At 37.9% G+C, this 18,726-nt stretch overlaps 1 protein-coding gene across 3 annotated transcripts in view; it reads right to left on the bottom strand.

Annotated features, from left to right (window-relative positions):
• The window catches only part of LOC113510305 (ubiquitin carboxyl-terminal hydrolase 8), a 49,916-nt gene that overhangs the window by 22,879 nt on the left and 8,311 nt on the right, over positions 1–18,726 (bottom strand). For all 3 annotated transcript variants that reach the window (XM_052894936.1, XM_052894937.1, XM_052894938.1), the window contains exons 6-11: positions 11,232–11,373; positions 7,676–7,785; positions 6,587–6,703; positions 5,237–5,362; positions 4,557–4,674; positions 1,863–2,032 (exon numbers count right to left, since the gene is read on the bottom strand). In XM_052894936.1, coding sequence (XP_052750896.1) covers positions 1,863–2,032; positions 4,557–4,674; positions 5,237–5,362; positions 6,587–6,703; positions 7,676–7,785; positions 11,232–11,373 — 783 coding nt within the window. The remainder of the gene's footprint in view (positions 1–1,862; positions 2,033–4,556; positions 4,675–5,236; positions 5,363–6,586; positions 6,704–7,675; positions 7,786–11,231; positions 11,374–18,726) is intronic.

The raw sequence follows: 18,726 nt of genomic DNA, 5'->3' as shown, positions 1-18,726 counted from the left end.
GGGCTAATGTCCGTAAATGTTTTGGATCATCCCTGAATATATATATATATATATATATATATATATATATATATATATATATATATAATAGTTACATTTGTGATTCGGCTAGGTTATAATCCAATCACATTATGTGCACAGCCTGAGTAGTTCATGTAAAGCAAACACATAAAATAAACTAAAATAAATAACACGAAAAATTAAAGAGTTTCCGTTTCCGGGATAGTTAAAAACTATAGTAACTTATACAGCTTAAGTACACAACCTACTTAAGTAAAGTCATTTTGACCTAAGACAAAGAGTGAGAACGACACGTCATTTGTTAAGTTTGGTCCAGTATTTCCAGACATTTTTTTTTTATACAACTTAGAATGGCAATCAAGCTGACGGCCCACCTGATGGAAAGTGGTAACCGTCGCCTATAGACGTGAGCAGTACCATGGAAATAACAGAGTATACTGTTTCGCCCATGATACCCCCCATGCGTTGCCATTCTTGAGGACTCAGGTGTTATTCCTCTGTACCCAGTAAATTCACGCCATATCCCACTCTTCAAACCGAAACACAGCCATGCAAATAACTGCTTCACGGTAGAAACACGAATAGCGCACATACCCAGGATACCTATAATCCCTACCGATTTGTCAATACCTTTCAAACGCCTTCAATTTCCTTTGAAATCATCGTTCGCTTGAACAATTAATAAGTCCTAAAGCAAAACTTTCACCCTAGTAAGGATAAACTAATAAAAAACTCATTTGTTCAGTAATGCGTACTCCCAGTCCTATTGCTAGCGAAATACCCTATCAGGTCGACCACCACGTGGTCCCCACTGAAAACCACGCTGCATTTCAAGTGTATTAATCACGATGGTCTGACTGACCTGTCTTTTCATTCTCACCTATCACCCCTCACTGGTGCCTCGCCAGCGTATACCGTTAGCGCAGGTGGGGTTACCATTCCATTATCATCCATTGAAAAAAACCTGTATGATGGCTTATCACAAGTTGAAGCTCCCGAAATACAATACATTTTCCTACCGCATAATAATAAAACATCGAATGTTCTTTTGGATTTACACCTGTGCGAAGTCGGGGCGGGTTGCTAGTTCAAAGAAATACTTTTGAGCGGTAATGTATAAAGAGGGATTTAACCTAATCCAATATTTATATGACGCTAAGTATATTTACTGTTACGAATTAAAATCCATTCAGTTTTACATATATATTTAAACATATAGGCCGGCAGCACACCTGCAATGCCTTTAGTATTGCAAGTGTACTGTCACGGGCAGCGGTAGTCACGTACCATCAGGTGAGCCGCATGTTCGTTTGCAGCGATATAAAATAGGTCTTAGATTATATAGATAGAGCATCGAGCCTCAAAAACGGGTCAACTTTTTGTCAGCTAATTTGACAGTTAGTCAAATTAGCTAATATGTTTTTTTTTTTTTTTATCAGTATCCTATATACAGTGAACGCTTTATATAACCAATCTCTCTATAAGCAAAATTCTTTACATTTTATTTATTCTACACAGCTCAGTTAGTCAAAGAAATAAGTAAAAATATTTTCCAGACGGTAAGTACATATATTTATACTCCTTTTTCCCCTATAAGCGACTTTTCCAAATACGATTTTTTTTACTGAAATTGGTTCAAATGAGTTGCTTATTTATTAGCTTTCACTGTATTTAATAAAATGTTAAAATTAATGTTTACGCATTAAAAATATGCAGAAATTGTAAGACAAAATAAATATAGAAGTCATGAAGGAATCACGCGAAACTGTATGAAAAAGTTGATCCGTTTCCCTCGAGGCACGTGTACGGAGGCACAGTATATGTGTAGTGTATGCACTCACCCTGCGTGCGCGGCGCGAGGCGTGCTGCTTGCGCAGGCGCTGCTGCTGCAGCTGCTCGCGGTGCTGGTCGAGCTGCACGCGCTGTGCTTGCATGTCTGCGATGCGAGCTCTCTTCGCTTCCAATTCACGTTCAGCAGCCGCTTGCTCGCTGGCTAGGCGCGCTCGTTCCGCTGATCAAATACACGCTCGTGTCAATCGAAGCGAATGAGAAGGGCGGGAGGGGGGGGGGGGATTATTAGTAACAAGGACTAAAGGACACTAGCAATATGCCCAACCAGGTCGACCTTCCCGTAACCTCACTGGGAACCATCGTGCTGAATTCCAAACGTATTCATCCCGATAGGCTACCTGACCTGCCTTTTCATTCTCACCTATCAACCCTTACTGGTGCCCCGCTAGTGTACACCGTTAGTGCAGGCGGAGTTACCATTCTATTGTCATTCAGTAAAATCAAAATGAAATGTGAGTCCCTCGCCGTCGGTTCCGTACACAAACTGTTTCTAGTTTTAGCCCCTTTACACACAAAACATTTTAACATCATCATCAGATCGCCTTTAACTGACCACTGCTGTACATAAGCCGTCATCCGGTTACGTTTAATGTCCCGCCAGTAAGAACTAACCTACTTCAGCGCGCTCCCTTAACTCACGCGGTACGGTTATTAATAAATATTATAAACTACATTGATATTTCTAGTAGTAGTCTGCCAAAGATATTAGAAGCGGTTCAGACATATCTGGAGTCCAGTTAAATACCTTTATTATAAATTTGTATGTTAGCACACTAGGTTTATAACATTGATTTGGCTTTTGCTGTCATAATGTTGTAATTATTTTTAATGAATAAATAAATAAGCCTCCCCCTTGGAAGGTTTTGTCAGTAGTTACCACGTTTGACCGGAGAATTGACAACCGCAGTTTAGACTTTAGATATGTTTTAAGAGGGACACTGCTGCCCATCCCTCGCCCTCCCTTTGTCCCCTCTAACGACACCCACGGGAAAAATGCAAAGGAAGCGAAAGAGGGCTGTTTAAACCGAAGCATTTGGCGTTCCATTGTTTCTACCTAACCTAATAGGAGACAGGGGGAAGGAATTGTTAGTAATAAGATATTTACGTGTTATCTAACACATCCCCATTCATCGACCAATTTTAATAAGAAGTTGAACTAATTAATAAATACATAATGAACGCATTGTTAACCTGGCAATTATAATATCACACAAGAGACAAATGGCAAATTATTGTTACAGTAAGGTGATAAGATATTTACGTGTTACACACCCCCATTCATCGACCAATACCGTGCAATTAACTCATTGTTATTTGGAGTTATAATTTTACACTAATTATGTCCTAATGACATTTAAATGTGTGCTAAACGTGTGGATAGGACAGCAATTAGCTAATTACACAATCAGGTAAACATGTTTTTAGAACAAATAAGAATTTTGACTAATGGAAAATATCGTTGAATTTAGTCATAATTATGGGCCGGTGCTTACCGTGGTCTATGGGGGGGTGGGAGGGGTCAATGTCCAGCAGTGTACGGATAATGGTTGAAATAATGATGATATGAGTAACTAGCGATCAGACCTAATATAAGAGGGAGACTTTGTACAAAAGTCGATTGCTTGAGTACCTCTGTCCCATTCGTGTTTCAACCGTGAAGCAGCTGTGTTTGCATGGCTGTGTTTCGGTTTGAAGGGTGGGATATGGCGTGAATTTACTGGGTACAGAGGAATAACACCTGAGTCCTCGGGAATGGCAACGCATGGGGGGTATCATGGGCGAAACAGTATACTCTGTTACGTCCATGGTACTGCTCATGTCTATAGGCGACGGTTACCACTTTCCATCAGGTGGGCAGTCAGCTTGTTTGCCATTCTAAGTTGTATAAAAAAAATAAGTTGTAAATGTAGATTTGATTGGAAGTTTTTTGCTAATTTCTCAAAAACGGTGCTAGTTAAAATCATACTTTTATTTTTCCTGTAATATTCATATCATCATCATAATTTCAGCCATTATCCGTCCACTGCTGGACATAAGCCCCCCCCCCCTTCATAGACTGCCATAAAGAACGGTCCTGTACCACCTGCATTTAAATGTACCTTTATAAATAATCTCTTGCATTTATTTACTACGCAGTATAAAATAAATATATATTCTATACTGCGTAGTATAAGTACATTCTATATTCAAAATTTTATATTTCAGTCAAATTCGAGGTTTAAAATTGGTCGATTTTGATATTGCCGGCTAGTGTTACATTTAATTACAACAAAAACGTTCAAATACAAAACCCCAGTGCTACATATAATAAAGATCACTGGTGTCCCGCCAGTGTATACCTATAGTGCAGGGGGGGGGGGGGGTCGCTATTTCATTTGAACCTATTAAAATATATACAACACCCCGGCCCTGGCCGGCTTCATTTGTGCTTCGAATAAAACCATAACGTTTTTGTGTGACAAAAGACATCGGGAAACCCAATAAGGAATTGTTCCAACATACCATAACATTTTTTTTTTATATAAATTCACCTACACACATAAACTTAAATTTATGCATTTTTAAATAAATTAATAAATATTTATTTACAAGAAATATATAAAGTCCACATATTTCGCCCCAATTAGACGTGAAAATTTTAAAATTAATAAATAACTAAGTTTAAATATTAAATTAAGACGTACCTTCTGCCTCCTTGTCGTGGGCCGCGCTGGCAATAGAGTCCGCAAGTCGGGCTGCGTCCTCACGTTCACGCCTTTGGTATTCCTCAAGTTGCTCGCGTAAACTTAGGTTTTCTTGTTCCTATATCACGAAACACACTGTAGATACGCAAAATGGTTACAAGTTCAAGTGTTTGATTGTCCACTAGTCGCACGCGCAAGCTCTGCTGTTATCGTTTCTACACCACGAAACACACTGTAGGTGCGCAAAATGGTTACAAGTCTACGTCTTTGAGTTTCCACTAGTCGCACGCGCAATATCTGATTTTATTTTTAATATAACTACGAAATCGACTGTACTCAAAGCCGTCCGCGAAGATACTATCATCTAACCCATTTCTCTTGGGCGATCCGAACGATTGTGCAATGTTGCCATTCTGGATCTAGTACCTTAACTTAGTATATTACCAAATGTAATATTTTATTTTATTGTTGAAAAAATTGAGAGGTAGACCAAATTCCACTATGTTTTTTATTCAATTTGTGTCCACATTAGAAAATAAAAAGAAAATTCTCCATAAAAATCCAAAGACAAATTGTACCAAAAATTAAGAAAAAAAATCTATACTGGCATCACTGCGGCGTTACCAACACACAGATATTGCTATATTCTATATCAAGTGTCACAGAATAAAAATACTCACCATATCATACTGCTTGTTCTCAAGCTGCATAAGTTGCGATATGATCTCCTGCTCGCGCAGAAGGAACATCGCTCGCACCTCATCATGCTGCTCACTCTCGCGTTGGACTCGGACCTTCTCCCAGTCCTTGAATGAATGTATAAATACCACTCGTCAATATAATAAAGCGTCATCAATTAAGCATGAATAGTTTCAATATATCCCATATCTATATAATAAGTTCCGCTGGACATAGATGGTGGAAAAAAAACCATCCATTCCGATATTGAATATATCCGTTTTCGGGGAAATATTGTACATTACAATGTACACTTTGTGGTCCCAGCCTAGAATGGGCTATCCCTTTTAAGGGACTAAACAGAGGGAACTTAATGACAGAGGGATAGACAGCAGCGTCTCTCTTAAAATATCTCAAAAATCATCCCCTCTAAGGGACTAAACTGAGGTAACTTCATGGCAGAGGGATAGACAGCAGGGTCTCTCTTAAAATATCACCAAACCCTAACTACAATTGCCAGCAAGCCAAGCATGATAACTACTGGCAAATTCCCCCCTTATGGGGAGGCCTATGTTCAATAGTGGATAGTTAATGGTTGATATAATAATAAATAAATGTACAGATGTTGCCATATATAACCTATCCATCTAATTCCAAATTAAGTAAAACATGTACTATGGGCACTAGAAAACTGATGAAATCAAAACAAACTGTATTTATGTGAACTTACACAAAAGTATATGCAATAGTATTTCTTTGTGATTCTACTATAGTTTCGAAAAGTCAACTATTAAAAAAAAAAAGAAGAATCTCAACAGAGTAAGAAAGAAGGATAGGAATACTTAAGTTTTTTTACACACATATTAAAAATAGAGTACTATTAGACATTATATATTAAACATACATACACATAGACAACATATTAAACATAGAATACAAACAGACATACTCATGAACACAAATGTCTGTATTGTGACCATCGGGAGATTTTGTACAAAAATTGTCTGTATGGAAATCTCTATCCAATACAAGTTTCTGCCATGAAGGAGAGAGGTGAGTTTGAAGGGTGAGATATGGCAGTGACATTACAGAGTAAAGAGACACAACACCATGGTTCACAGGAATGAAAATATATGAGAAGTACCATCTCGGTGTATTCGGTGATGTCCATAGTACTACTCATGTTTATAGGTGACAGTTACCATTCTCCGTCAGGTGGGCCGTCTGCTTGTTTGCTATAATAAGTGTTATAAAAAAATACCAGACAGTGAGGCAATGTATGAACAGCTACATCACCAAAATCATCGAATGAACGAACGAATGAATCTAAAAAAAAGACTAAAAATGCTGACCTGCTCAGCCTCGATGCGCTGCATCTCGAGCGTGAGCGAGGTGTCTGCGAGGCGCTCCTGCTGCTCCAGGATCAACTGCATCCGCGCTCTCTCCTCATATATCTGCACTGCTACCGCCTGTAATAATACATTTTACAATTTTAGACTAAAAGACCTTTTCAACGGACTTCAAAAAGAAAAGAAGAAGAAGGACTTTGAGAAGGGCGTTCTCAATTCGGTTGCATTGTTTTTTTCTTTTCCTTTATGTTTGTTAACACCTGTCTCTGACAGTTCTTAACCTGTTAGTTGTTATTGGTTGGATGGAAAATTCTTTTTTAATCTAAATAAATATACTTACAGTTTGGTCGCATAGAAATTTTATCAAAATCCATTCGAGTGCGACATCGTCATAGTGGTAGAATACTGACGGATCTGACGAATATTACATATATAGATCCGTCAGTATTCTACGACTATGACAATATATACTGAAAAAATAAGATATGTCAGTGGTATTGAATTAACTCATGACTCCGACAGTTCTAGACCGATTTGGAAAACTCTTTTTTAATCTTAACGAAGACACTTACAGATTGATCCCATAGAAATTCTATTTATTTCGGTCGTAATATATAAATCTTAAAAAAATAAGATATGCTAGTGGAATTACTGAATCCTGTGACTAAATCTTTAAATTATAGAAATTGATATTGCATGAGTGAGAATTCCTGTGATATGGAACCACAGTGGAGTCGATTCTGACCGCCATTTGTTTTAATTAAATAGTTTCACAAAAGTACTGTTTCATATACCATCATAAACTAATTTTTAAATAATTTTTGCTATAAATCTATCAGAAACATACTTCATATTGATCTTTAGAATCAAGATTCGCTGTGATATTATAGAAAACTGCAATATTATTAGACATGGGTTTAGAAAACTGTTGCATCAAAATCAACATGTGCAATAAAGTATATACATAAATATAAATCATTTATACAGTGTAGGGACATGGCTCAGGACCGTTTCTTATGGCCGTCTATGGGGGAGGCCTGTGTTCATTAGTAGACATATAATGGCTGAAATGATAATGATTTATACAGTTACCTTACTAGCGCGGTCAATGATCGGCTCGCCAGGCTTGAGTTGGTGAGGTTTGGGCCTCGACGGTGGAGTCACTGGGGCCAGGTCAGACCAGTTGGGGTAGTCAATCTCGCCTGTAAATGTTCAAACCATATATTTTCTTATGTATATATTACAGAAGAAAGGAAAAAGGCAACTACGATGAAAGAAAATGCGATTTGATTTGCCGTTTAAATGAATTTAAGAACTGGGCACTTCGTATAGGGAGTGGCTTTTTTTAAAATGGGTATTAATGGAATAGTAACCCCGCCTGCGCTATCGGTATACGCTGGCGGAGCACAAGTGAGGCACGACAGGTGATGATGAAAGCAGATCGGTTAGCCCATCAAGACGAATTCCACTAGAATTAACCACGATGGTTTCCAGGGAGAACCGTATGAAGGTCGACCTGATAGGGTGTATTGCTGGCAATGAGTCAGTTAGACCCGATTACTAACAATCCCTTTTCCCCCTTGGCAGTAAGTTCCATAGGCGCACAGCCTGAATGGAAAAGGATTTGGTATAGTACACGAAGATATCATTGCTCGTCATCATCATCACATCAGCCTTTAACTGTCCACTGCTGGACATAAGCCTCTTCCTTGGCAAGCGGATTAGCAACCGCAGTTAGGCTTTGGAGATGTTATAAGACGGACGCTGCTGCCCATCCCTCGCCCACTAAGGTATGTGAAGAAGTATTTAGACAAACATTGATCGTGGTATGCGAAACACAACCGTTGTTCAAACAATGAATGTACAACTAAAGAGTTGATTTTTTCTAAAATAATTTATTTATTTATTTATAGGATCACCAACATAAGATACAGTGAAGCATTTCAATACAATACACTAGTGAATTAGAGCTAACTGTTCTTACATTTAGAAGCAACCACAGCATGCTTTGCGTTTGAGAAATATTCATATAGAATTAAACTATTAAATATCATCAAATGATATGAATGATAAAGATATTAATAATATACACATGTGATTAAATTTATAGTTAAATCGTTTCAATTGTATTTAAATTAAATTAAAAATAAATAAAACATAATGGCGAGGTGCATCAATAAATAATTAATAATAATAAAAAAACTCTCCCCGAGGCTGAAATATACCGATATCTGGACATGTCACAAAACACATGAGTGAGGGAGACGGATATGAAACAGTCAGTTCGCGAGGAATTATTTTGCACACCTTACAAGAGTACTGAAAGTTCCTTGTCGGGCGCCAATAAAATCCGAGCTTATAACGGCTGGGTCATACCCGTACTCCTTTATACTTTTGGCGTGCTCAGATAGTCTAAAACTGATCTCGAAGCCCTGGATCGGAAAGTCCGCACAACTATGACCCTCCATAGAATGCATCACCCGAAATCGTTAGTCATGAGGCTGTATATCCCGCGGAAGGCTGGTGATCAAGGCTTGTTAAGCGTTAAGACCATGCACAACCGCGAAATCGACAGCCTTAGGACATATTTTCTACAAAAAAGAGACGGGGGTATGCATAGAGAGGTCATAGAATGTGACAAAGGATTCACGCCTCTCTCTCTGGCTAAAGAGGACTGGCAAAAACCCGAAGTCCTGGGTACCTCTCAGTGGCAAGCCGCATGGAAAGAGGCGTTGCACGGAAGATTCTTCAAAGCATTATACACCGGTCATGCAAAGATCTCGCGGGCACATACCGATGAGCTCCGGAACAGACTTGTGTCTGAAATCGAAACTTCGCTCGACAAAGTTTCGATCTGGGGTGAACGCAATCTTGTTCACTTTAACCCTAAGAAGACACAAGTCTGCGCGTTCACCGCAAAAAAGACACCGTTTGTCGTATCTCCTCACTTTCAGGGCACTTCCCTCGATAATAAGTCGAGTCTGGGGATTCTTGGCGTCGATATATCTAGCGACGTCCAGTTTTGCGGTCATCTGGAGGAAAAAGCTAAGATAGCTTCCAAAAAGTTGGGGGTGCTCAATAGGGTGAGACGGTATTTCACGCCAGAAAACCGCCTGAAACTATATAAAGCTCAAGTGAGACCACACATGGAATACTGTTCTCACCTGTGGGCAGGAGCGCCACAGTACCAACTCCTTCCGTTAGACCGCATTCAAGGTCGGGCAGCTCGAATTGTCGACGATCGGCGTCTTACTGTCCGGCTCGACCCACTGAAACTGCGTAGAGATGTTGCATCTCTGGGCATCTTCTACCGAATTTATCATGGGGAGTGCTCTGAAGAATTGTTCGGATTGATACCTGCTGCAGATTTTCACCATCGTACAACCCGCCATAAACTAAAATTTCATCCCAACCATCTGGACGAGTGGCGGTCCTCCACCGTGCGTTTTTCAAGGCACTTTCTCCCACGCACAACCACTCTTTGGAATCAACTTCCAGCAGCAGTATTCCCGAACCGATACGACAACATAAATCAAGAAAAGAGCATATTCCTTTTTAAAAGGCCGGCAGCACACCTGCAATGCCGTAGGTGTTGTGGGTGACCATGTGCGGCGGTAGTCACTTACCATCAGGTGAGCCGCATGCTCGTTTGCCCCCTGTGTTGTAAAAAAAAAAAAGCCCTTCAAGGGCCGTACGTCAACACGAAGACCTCCGTGAACTGGCTACAATTCTTCTCTCTCTCTCTTCTTTTTTTTTGATCTCTTCGGAGAGACCGAGGGTTTTGTCTGTGCAATACAGGCTCAGGTGGTTAAGACGAACAATTACCGAAAGCACATTCTGAAGGATGGCACTAAGGACATCTGTCGGGCATGTCGCCATCCCGGAGAGTCACTCAGACATGTGCTTTCGGGTTGTTCAGTTCTTGCCAACACTGAGTACTTGCACAGACAACCAGGTAGCCAAAATACTCCATCAAGAACTAACTCTGAAGTACGGCTTCGCGAATAAGAGGTTGCCGTACTATAAGTACGGACCCCTGCCGGTCCTCGAAAGTGACAGCGTCAGGCTCTACTGGGATCGTGGTGATGGATCGGGGACTCTCGAGGGTGTTTTTGGTGGTCATCATACCGCATGACGAGAACTTCGTGAAAGCCGAAACCGAGAAAAAGAGAAAATATCTCGACCTGGCTCACGAGGTGACCGAAATGTGGGGGGTGACGTCCACCGAAATCATTCCAATCGTTTTGTCGGTGAACGGTCTTATTCCAACCAGTCTGGAACAACATCTCAAACGATTGGAATTCCGAGGCGGCTCACTCCCAGGAAAGATGTAGAAAGCAGTGCTCTTAGATTCTGCCCGTATTATACGCCGCTTTTTCTTCCTGGGGCCCTGAACCCCGACCGGATGGCTGGCTCATCCGTCATACTCGTTCACGAGTGTTCTTTGTGTTCAACCATATTATAGGCAGCCCAACAATCTGGCCGACCTCGCCGCCATACGAATACATATCATCATAACCGATGATGATGATGGAAATATAATGTTTTGGAAAATTGTAAAATTACATAATCAATTAAATAAATAAATAATGGCTACTCAGCAAATGTGGGCTATTATAATAATGACGATTAAAAAACTATAACTCACTGAGCATGTCGTCAAGGAACTCCTCCTGCCTGGGCGGTACAGCTTGAGGGTTCGTGGTGAAGGCCGGATACTTGAGTAACCAGTCTTCGTAACCGCCTTTGAGGGCCACTGGAGGCCGGGCGTAATGCACTTTTACATCCCACTGAGAAAATAATAATTCAATTTAATCATTTATTGCTATTTCATGTTGTAACAATATAGGTCTTAAGCTATTAAAAGTAAAGAATCAACATGAATCCTGGAAGGGCACAGCAATCTCATTAATGAATATTACATAAAACAATATAACTACATGCACATAATAATTGCATAAGATCAGTAACGAAATTAAGAATCTATCTATAACTTTCCATTGAATAAATCATATCATTTATAGGCTCTGCGAACTTCGAAAAGAGACTGAATAAGACTTCCGGATGAAGCCGAAACAATTGACGGAAAATCTGTGCCGGTACCCGGGAATACCTGCAGCTTGCGTTCTGTAGCCCAAGACGCACAATCAGGCATCTCAGCCACTCGCGATTAAGGGTCCCGAATGGTCTAGAAGTCTAGCTCTTTCGACCTAATTTGAAAATATTAAAATATAAGATGGAAATTTGGATCATAAAATTTTGTTATACATATAATTCAAATTAAAATTCTAATCATCTTTATTCAAATAGACTTGTTTACAAGCACTTTTAAATCGTCATTTTTAAGAGTTGGCTGTTTTACCCCATAATAATATTCCATAGGACAGTATACAATGAAAGTAACTAAAACTAATCTAGCAGTCTCAATATTAGTATACTGTTTGACCCTGCGTACAGCATACACCAGAGAAAATAATTTAGTTCCAAAGTTTCGAACATAAGGACTGACGGACCTCACTGAGTTTTAATATCAAGGGTGATCCCAAGATAATAGAATCTATAAAATCGAGAAGTTCGTTCTTTAATTTTACATTACAATTGGAATTATGATTCTTATTTTTTTAGCGTTCAACATTAAATTATTATTTGTAAACTAACAAACAAGACATGCCACAAAAACAAGAGATGCCACAAAGCATTATTTACATTGACATAATTTTTGGTAGATCTGTCAACTTTAAAAATCATCTGCGAACTATGCCATATCTATCCTGCATGGCAAAAACTAAATCTTTATTATAAACTAAAAATAGGAATGGCCCCAGAATATACCCTTTAAGTACTGTGTGTACCCACACAACACACAAGTGAGCCGTTAGATATAACGTTATTTACTTCTAATTTTAGAATCCTGTTTAATAATATATATATACATATAATCAAGTTTATTTCTTAATCAGTTTCCAATCCAAATTTTGTGGTAATATTATTTAACGCTTATAGTGTACATAAAAAAAAATTAGGTATGTAAAATTGTAATTTCGTGTATAATATAGTATATATCATATATGTGTAAGTATATTTATTATTTATATATATTTATTCGTTTATATATGTAATTTTAGTATGTATGTATATCAATAATTAGTAGTACCGCATTCGAGTATTCTGACACTTCCCTATGGTTGACTGGGAGAGAATGCTCTTAGCATTAAGCCCGCCATGTACACATATTTGTACTAATGAATAAATAAAATAATTTATTGCTTCTCATTCTATTTCATCAGATGTTTTATAGCAGAAGCATTCATGGTAGTTTCACAAGAGCATGTATTGGTAATGTATACAGTATATAGGACTTAGATTCATACACTTGTGTATCTTGATATCTGAAAAAAGATCGGCCTAGATGCTTTAATTTCATAAAAGCATACTTATTTCATTTCTAAGGTACATATTGTCAGTAAATTTTTACTTAACCATGTAGTCGCTAAAGCGAAGCCTCAATGTTCTGATAACACTCATTCGAAATATTACCGTGAAATATAATAGCTGTGTCATCAGTACAAGTAAATTCTGCATCGATTAATGGGTTTGACAGTAAGTCATCTATGTAACAAAGAAAGTATTGGACCCAAAATAATACCCTGCGAAACTCGAAAGTAAATATTCTCTAGATTATTTGTATGGTCATGTACTTTAATGCACTGTTTTCTGTTCATTAGGTACGTATTAAACCACACAAGTGGTTGGCTTTGACAAATCATACTATAAAAAATGTACCATAGTCATAATAGCAGATAATTTCAAAGGTTGGCGCTAGTATTCATAATTCCAAAATAGTATAGTATTCACACATTTTACAGTAATTAAAAAAATTAAATACAGGTAAGTTTATATTAAATGTTGTTTCGCACCAAAAATGACTTTATGTTGTACTTTAGTAGGCTAAAAAAATGTCAAAGCGCAAATGTGTGAGCGAGACACAGGGTGACGCCGTAGTAAGAGCGAGACAGATAGTGACCCTATTTATTTGTATAGGAATGAAACATATAGTAGTAGTAAAGTAAGAGTGAGACGGACATTATCGATTCGCCATTTTAATTGCGTTGCTTGTTCCATGTGGCATGTGGCCAAACTGTTCATAATGCGCATCTTTTATATTCATGTTACGCTTATAATAACGACTTTGATTTTATTTTGGATTTCATGCCTTTAGATTTTCAAGACTTTTTAACAAGTGACTTGAGTGACTACGACGCCTTTTTCTTACACAGCATTAAAATACACTATTTTTATTATTGAAAGAGGGGCTTTTTTCAGGCAGAAAAGACCGTGGCACAAAAGATCATAAAAAGCGACCTTTCTATGATCTTTTATGCTCGCCCTTTTTAAAATTTGCTGCTAATTCCTACTCATGATAGAAATTTTAAGAGTAATTAAGGGCTTTTTCCAGGCAAAAAAAAAAACCTGTGACACTGCGACCTTTTCATGATCTTTTGTGCTCGCCCTTTTCTAAAGTTTGCTCCTAATTCCTATCAGTAATAGGAATTTTGAGACTTTTTTTGTAACTGTTTTTTATCTCCTTAGGGATATAAATTGTATTTTCCAAAAGAGATATATCGTTTATGTATGAGTGAGTTACAGCCACAAATTTAGTGCTGCGGCGTTTCTTTCTCATTGTGACAAAATCTGCAAACATTTTTGGGCAAAAGCCTAGTTGGGCCATGTGCTTAGTTTAGTTTACAGTATCCAATGAGAACCCTTGTTAGTACTGACATATTATTTTTACTCAAAAGAATTAATTTCTTTAAAATAATTTTCTGAATACCTCTGAATTAGGGCTTTCGAATGATTTAATCCTGGTAACAAGAGCATGCTGTTATTTGCTCCTTCTAAGTTTTCAAATTTAAGATGTCTGAGCCTAAAGCTTCGAGGTATGCCACAAAATGGTTCTGGTCCTATTTGGGCATTCTTTGCCCCTTCCTTTGCTATTGATTAGTTATTTCTTTTTCATGAATATTTGATTGACCAGGGATCCATCTCAAGATAATGTTATTTCTCCTGCCTAAGTCATTTCATTTATGCAGTTGTAATTTCGTATTAGTCAAGTGCAAGTAATGCCGCTTAACTATCCGAGGAAATAAATATATTATTATTTATGTAGTTAAAACTTAGATTTAGTTCTACACATCTTATTGCCATAGTTTCTGCCTGAACGATTGTAAAATACTTGCCCAAGTCTAAACAGCTGTGGACTATTGGTCTAATACCATAGATACCATATTCCACACTCTTCTGTTTTGAATTTATGTATGAAGCAAACTAGGTTATGGTCCAAGTGAGACAATAGGTAATCTTTATTCCATTTGTCTCTTTTCATTTCCATTTTCAATTTTGTAATATTTTTCAAAATTACATTCTGAGATCATGTCGTCTTCTTTTACCCCATGATTATTATAATCGCGTTAAATTTCGTGAAATAGAGTAACAAAAAAATAATGGAGATCGACAATTTTTAGACACAATTTTGTGGACTCATGAAACCACGTGTAAATGTAAGTTCAATCAGCACATTTTTCATTGTTTAAGTATCGAAAACCCACATCATACTCTTAAAATCAGTATTTTTTTAATAAACTCGTAGACGGCCATCTTTTTTAAAAAATAAGATGTGTCATTTAATATTTTGAGGGATATGTGGTACCAAAACAACGGCTGCCTTGTACATTATGCTTGTCCCATGCGAGAGTACTTCAATGAGGAATTTTCTAACCGATGGATTGGACGCCTTGGATCAATTACATAGCTTCCACGCTCTCCGGACCTAATCCATTAAGATTTCTTTTTTGGGGGTGCCTGAATGATAAATCGTATTGCAAGCCAATCCGTTATATCGCCGGGCTTCGCCAAAGAGTACAAATAAATTCCCAAAGTTACTTCCGTCTAGTCAAAAGATTTTTTTTAAAGCATTGTCATGCATGTATTGATGCAGATAGAAAACAATTTGAGAATTTACTTTAATAGAATAAAATTATTAAAACCATTAAAATTTATTTGTTTCTTATACCGGAAAACAGCCATTTAAGATGAAAGACGCCACTTTCTATCTCCCTCTTACTTTAACAAGCGGCGTCGCTCTCTGTCTCGTTCACACACACGCGCTTTGATATTTTTCTGTAAAATGTGGGAAGTTACATCATTTTGGAATTATAAATACGAGCACCAACATTTTGAAATTACTTGCCACTATGGCTATGGTACATTTTTTTACAATATGCTTTGTCAAAGTTACATGATATATTTTTCCTTTCAATAATTCGAAGAATAATGAATACCTTTTTTTAATGTCAGTGTTACATCTCTAAACAATACAAGCAGCGGTAATAATGCAAGCAACGGTAACAATGCAAGCAGCGGTAAAATATGTGTGCTGGTTTGTGTGTAAGATTTTTGAAACAGTATTTGTGTGCGAGCTGTGACGTAATATTTTCGAGTGTTTAGCAATGAGTAGACAATTAAAAAATAAGCTGCAATTACAAATATTATAAGAAATAGCAAAAGCAAATATATGCAACAAAAATTTTAGCGGTAGCATAGTATGCTCGAAAACGTCAAATAGTTTTCCATGCAAAAAACATAAAGCTAATCGGGCATAAACAAGATGACAAGCGTAGCGTAAAAGCACAGGAGCGTTAGTTTAGTTTAGCTGTAAATTGGTCGGCAGTAGCTAGCGGTAGAAGTTTCTTTTGCCCGAAAGTAGATTGGGCATTTGCAAAGCAGGTCATTGTATGTAGCAATATGGATAGCAGAATTACCTGTAAGTTTAAGAACATATATTGTACCATTCCCTGTCCAACAGTATTTGAAGTCAAAAGTTAAAAAGTAGTCTTTAATTATTTTGTATGGTATGTATGTAAACTGCATGTATACTATACAATATTTATTGTAGAGTATCTATCACAAATCCACACGCGAGTAATTTACTAGATTTTAAATATAAAAAAAGTAGGCATAGCAGTTTTTTGATGGAAACTGATAGAGTAAGGGAAAGATGCGCGGGTAGAGCGGGATCATGCAAGCCAACGCATCGACTACAACGGTCGACTACCTGGCGGGAACAAAGTACCCCTCCTCTTATCGCCACGCTAATTACCTTTATCTTTTGTTAGTTACAGGCGCATTATTTACTTCGGCGCATTTTTTTTTTGGGCACAAAAACCTGTTACAGTGTAGTCACATCGTAAATAATAAGAGATGGTACGTAACTACATTTTAAGCGGTAAAACGCAAAAAACGGTACGAAGTTGAGAGTATTTTTTTTACAACACAGGGGGCAAACGAGCGCATGGCTTACCTGATGGTAAGTGACTACCGCCGCCCATGATTACCCACAATACCAACGGTATTGCAGATGTGCTGCCGGCCTTTGAGGAATGCCATCGGGCCCACTCGACTTATGGATTTCAAGGAAGAGAAAGAGAAGAGAAGTGCTCTACGTACTGATCTTTGCGAGTATACCGCGTTTATAAAATTAGGGCATAATACAACTATCTGTACCCAAACGTTGGACGATTTTAGCTGAGATAGTGCGCAGAGATTGGCAGTGGAAGTTAAAGATAAAATTTTTATGTTTTTCGAAATTGAATCCTACGTCAAGCACTCAAGATGCGGCACAACGCTTTGATGTTTTTTTTTTATGTATGATAATGGAATGATTACCCTGCTTGCGTTAACGGTATACGTGGGCGGGGAACCAGTGAGGGTTGATAGATGAGAATGAAAAGGCAGGTCAGTTAGCCCACCGTGATAGATACACCTGGAATACAGCACGATGGTTTCCAGGGGGAACCACGTGGAGCTCGACCTGACAGGGTATATTGTTAGCAACAGGACTGGTAGTCCGCATTACTAAGAACCCCTTTCCACATATATAAACGAATAGATATAAATAAATAACAAATATACTTACATATATATTTGTTATACATACATACATTATGTATGCATTTCAGAGAAAAGCCCTAAAGCGAATGATGGTCCGTGCGTCACTCACACTCGTGATGCGCACTGTCAATAGATCTCAATATTTGTAGGATAAATTTCTTGTCACTGTTTACCACAGGAAGACTTTGTACAAAAGTCCATTGCTTGGATATCTCTGTCCCATTCGTGTTTCTACCGTGAAGCAGCTATTTGCATGATTTTGTTTCGGTTTGAAGGGTGGGATATGGCGTGAATTTACTGGGTACAGAGGAATAACACCTGAGTCCTCAGGAATGGCAACGCATGGGAGGTATCATGGGCGAAACAGTATACTCTGTTATGTACATGGTACTGCTCATATCTATAAGCGACGGTTACCACTTTCCATCAGCTTGTTTGCCATTCTAAGTTATATAAAAAAAAAAAAACATATTTTACATTTTAGTACTAAATGTTACTTAAATAACAAATGAGGATTTTTCCCTTTTATGGAAGAATATAATATGAGAATTTGGATACTGATTAAAGAAATTTCCGAATATAGACATTCCTAGTTTTATGGGAAAAATTTTATAAACTCTATACCCTTGCCACGTCATATTCTAACAATTATTATTATATTATTAATTCTAACCAATGAGTGTCCGCGATTTATATTCTGTTACAATGCTAGCATATGGTCGCATATTGTTGCCGAATTACAATATCGTTTATTTCCATTTAAATCAGCTATACCATGCCTATATACTGCTGTAGCGACTAGTGACGTTTACGCATGGCAACACAACGTTACTGCGCAGTTGGCAGTTCTGGAATATTACTGAGCAGGTAAAATTATTTATAGTCGCATATTATTGTATTTTCCTATTATATTTATTAGCAAAATGTTGCTCCTTATTGTGGTTTTTATGTTATATATAAATATATATATAACCTCTGTCCCAATCGTGTTTCAACCGTGAAGCAATTGTGTTTGCATGGCTGTGTTTCGGTTTGAAGGGTGGGATATGGCGTGAATTTACAGGGCACAGAGGAATAACACCCGAGTCCTCAGGAATGGCAACGCATAGGGGGTATCATGGGCGAAACAGTATACTCTGTTATGTCCATAGCGACGATTACCACTTTCCATCAGGTGGACCGTCAGCTTGTTTGCC

Source organism: Galleria mellonella, unplaced genomic scaffold, assembly GCF_026898425.1.
Source record: "Galleria mellonella isolate WM207_F2 unplaced genomic scaffold, CSIRO_AGI_GalMel_v1 utg257, whole genome shotgun sequence".
Classification (NCBI taxonomy): Eukaryota; Metazoa; Arthropoda; class Insecta; order Lepidoptera; family Pyralidae; genus Galleria; species Galleria mellonella.
Note: the sequence above shows the minus strand (reverse complement) of the source record. Positions and strands in the feature narration are given on the sequence as shown.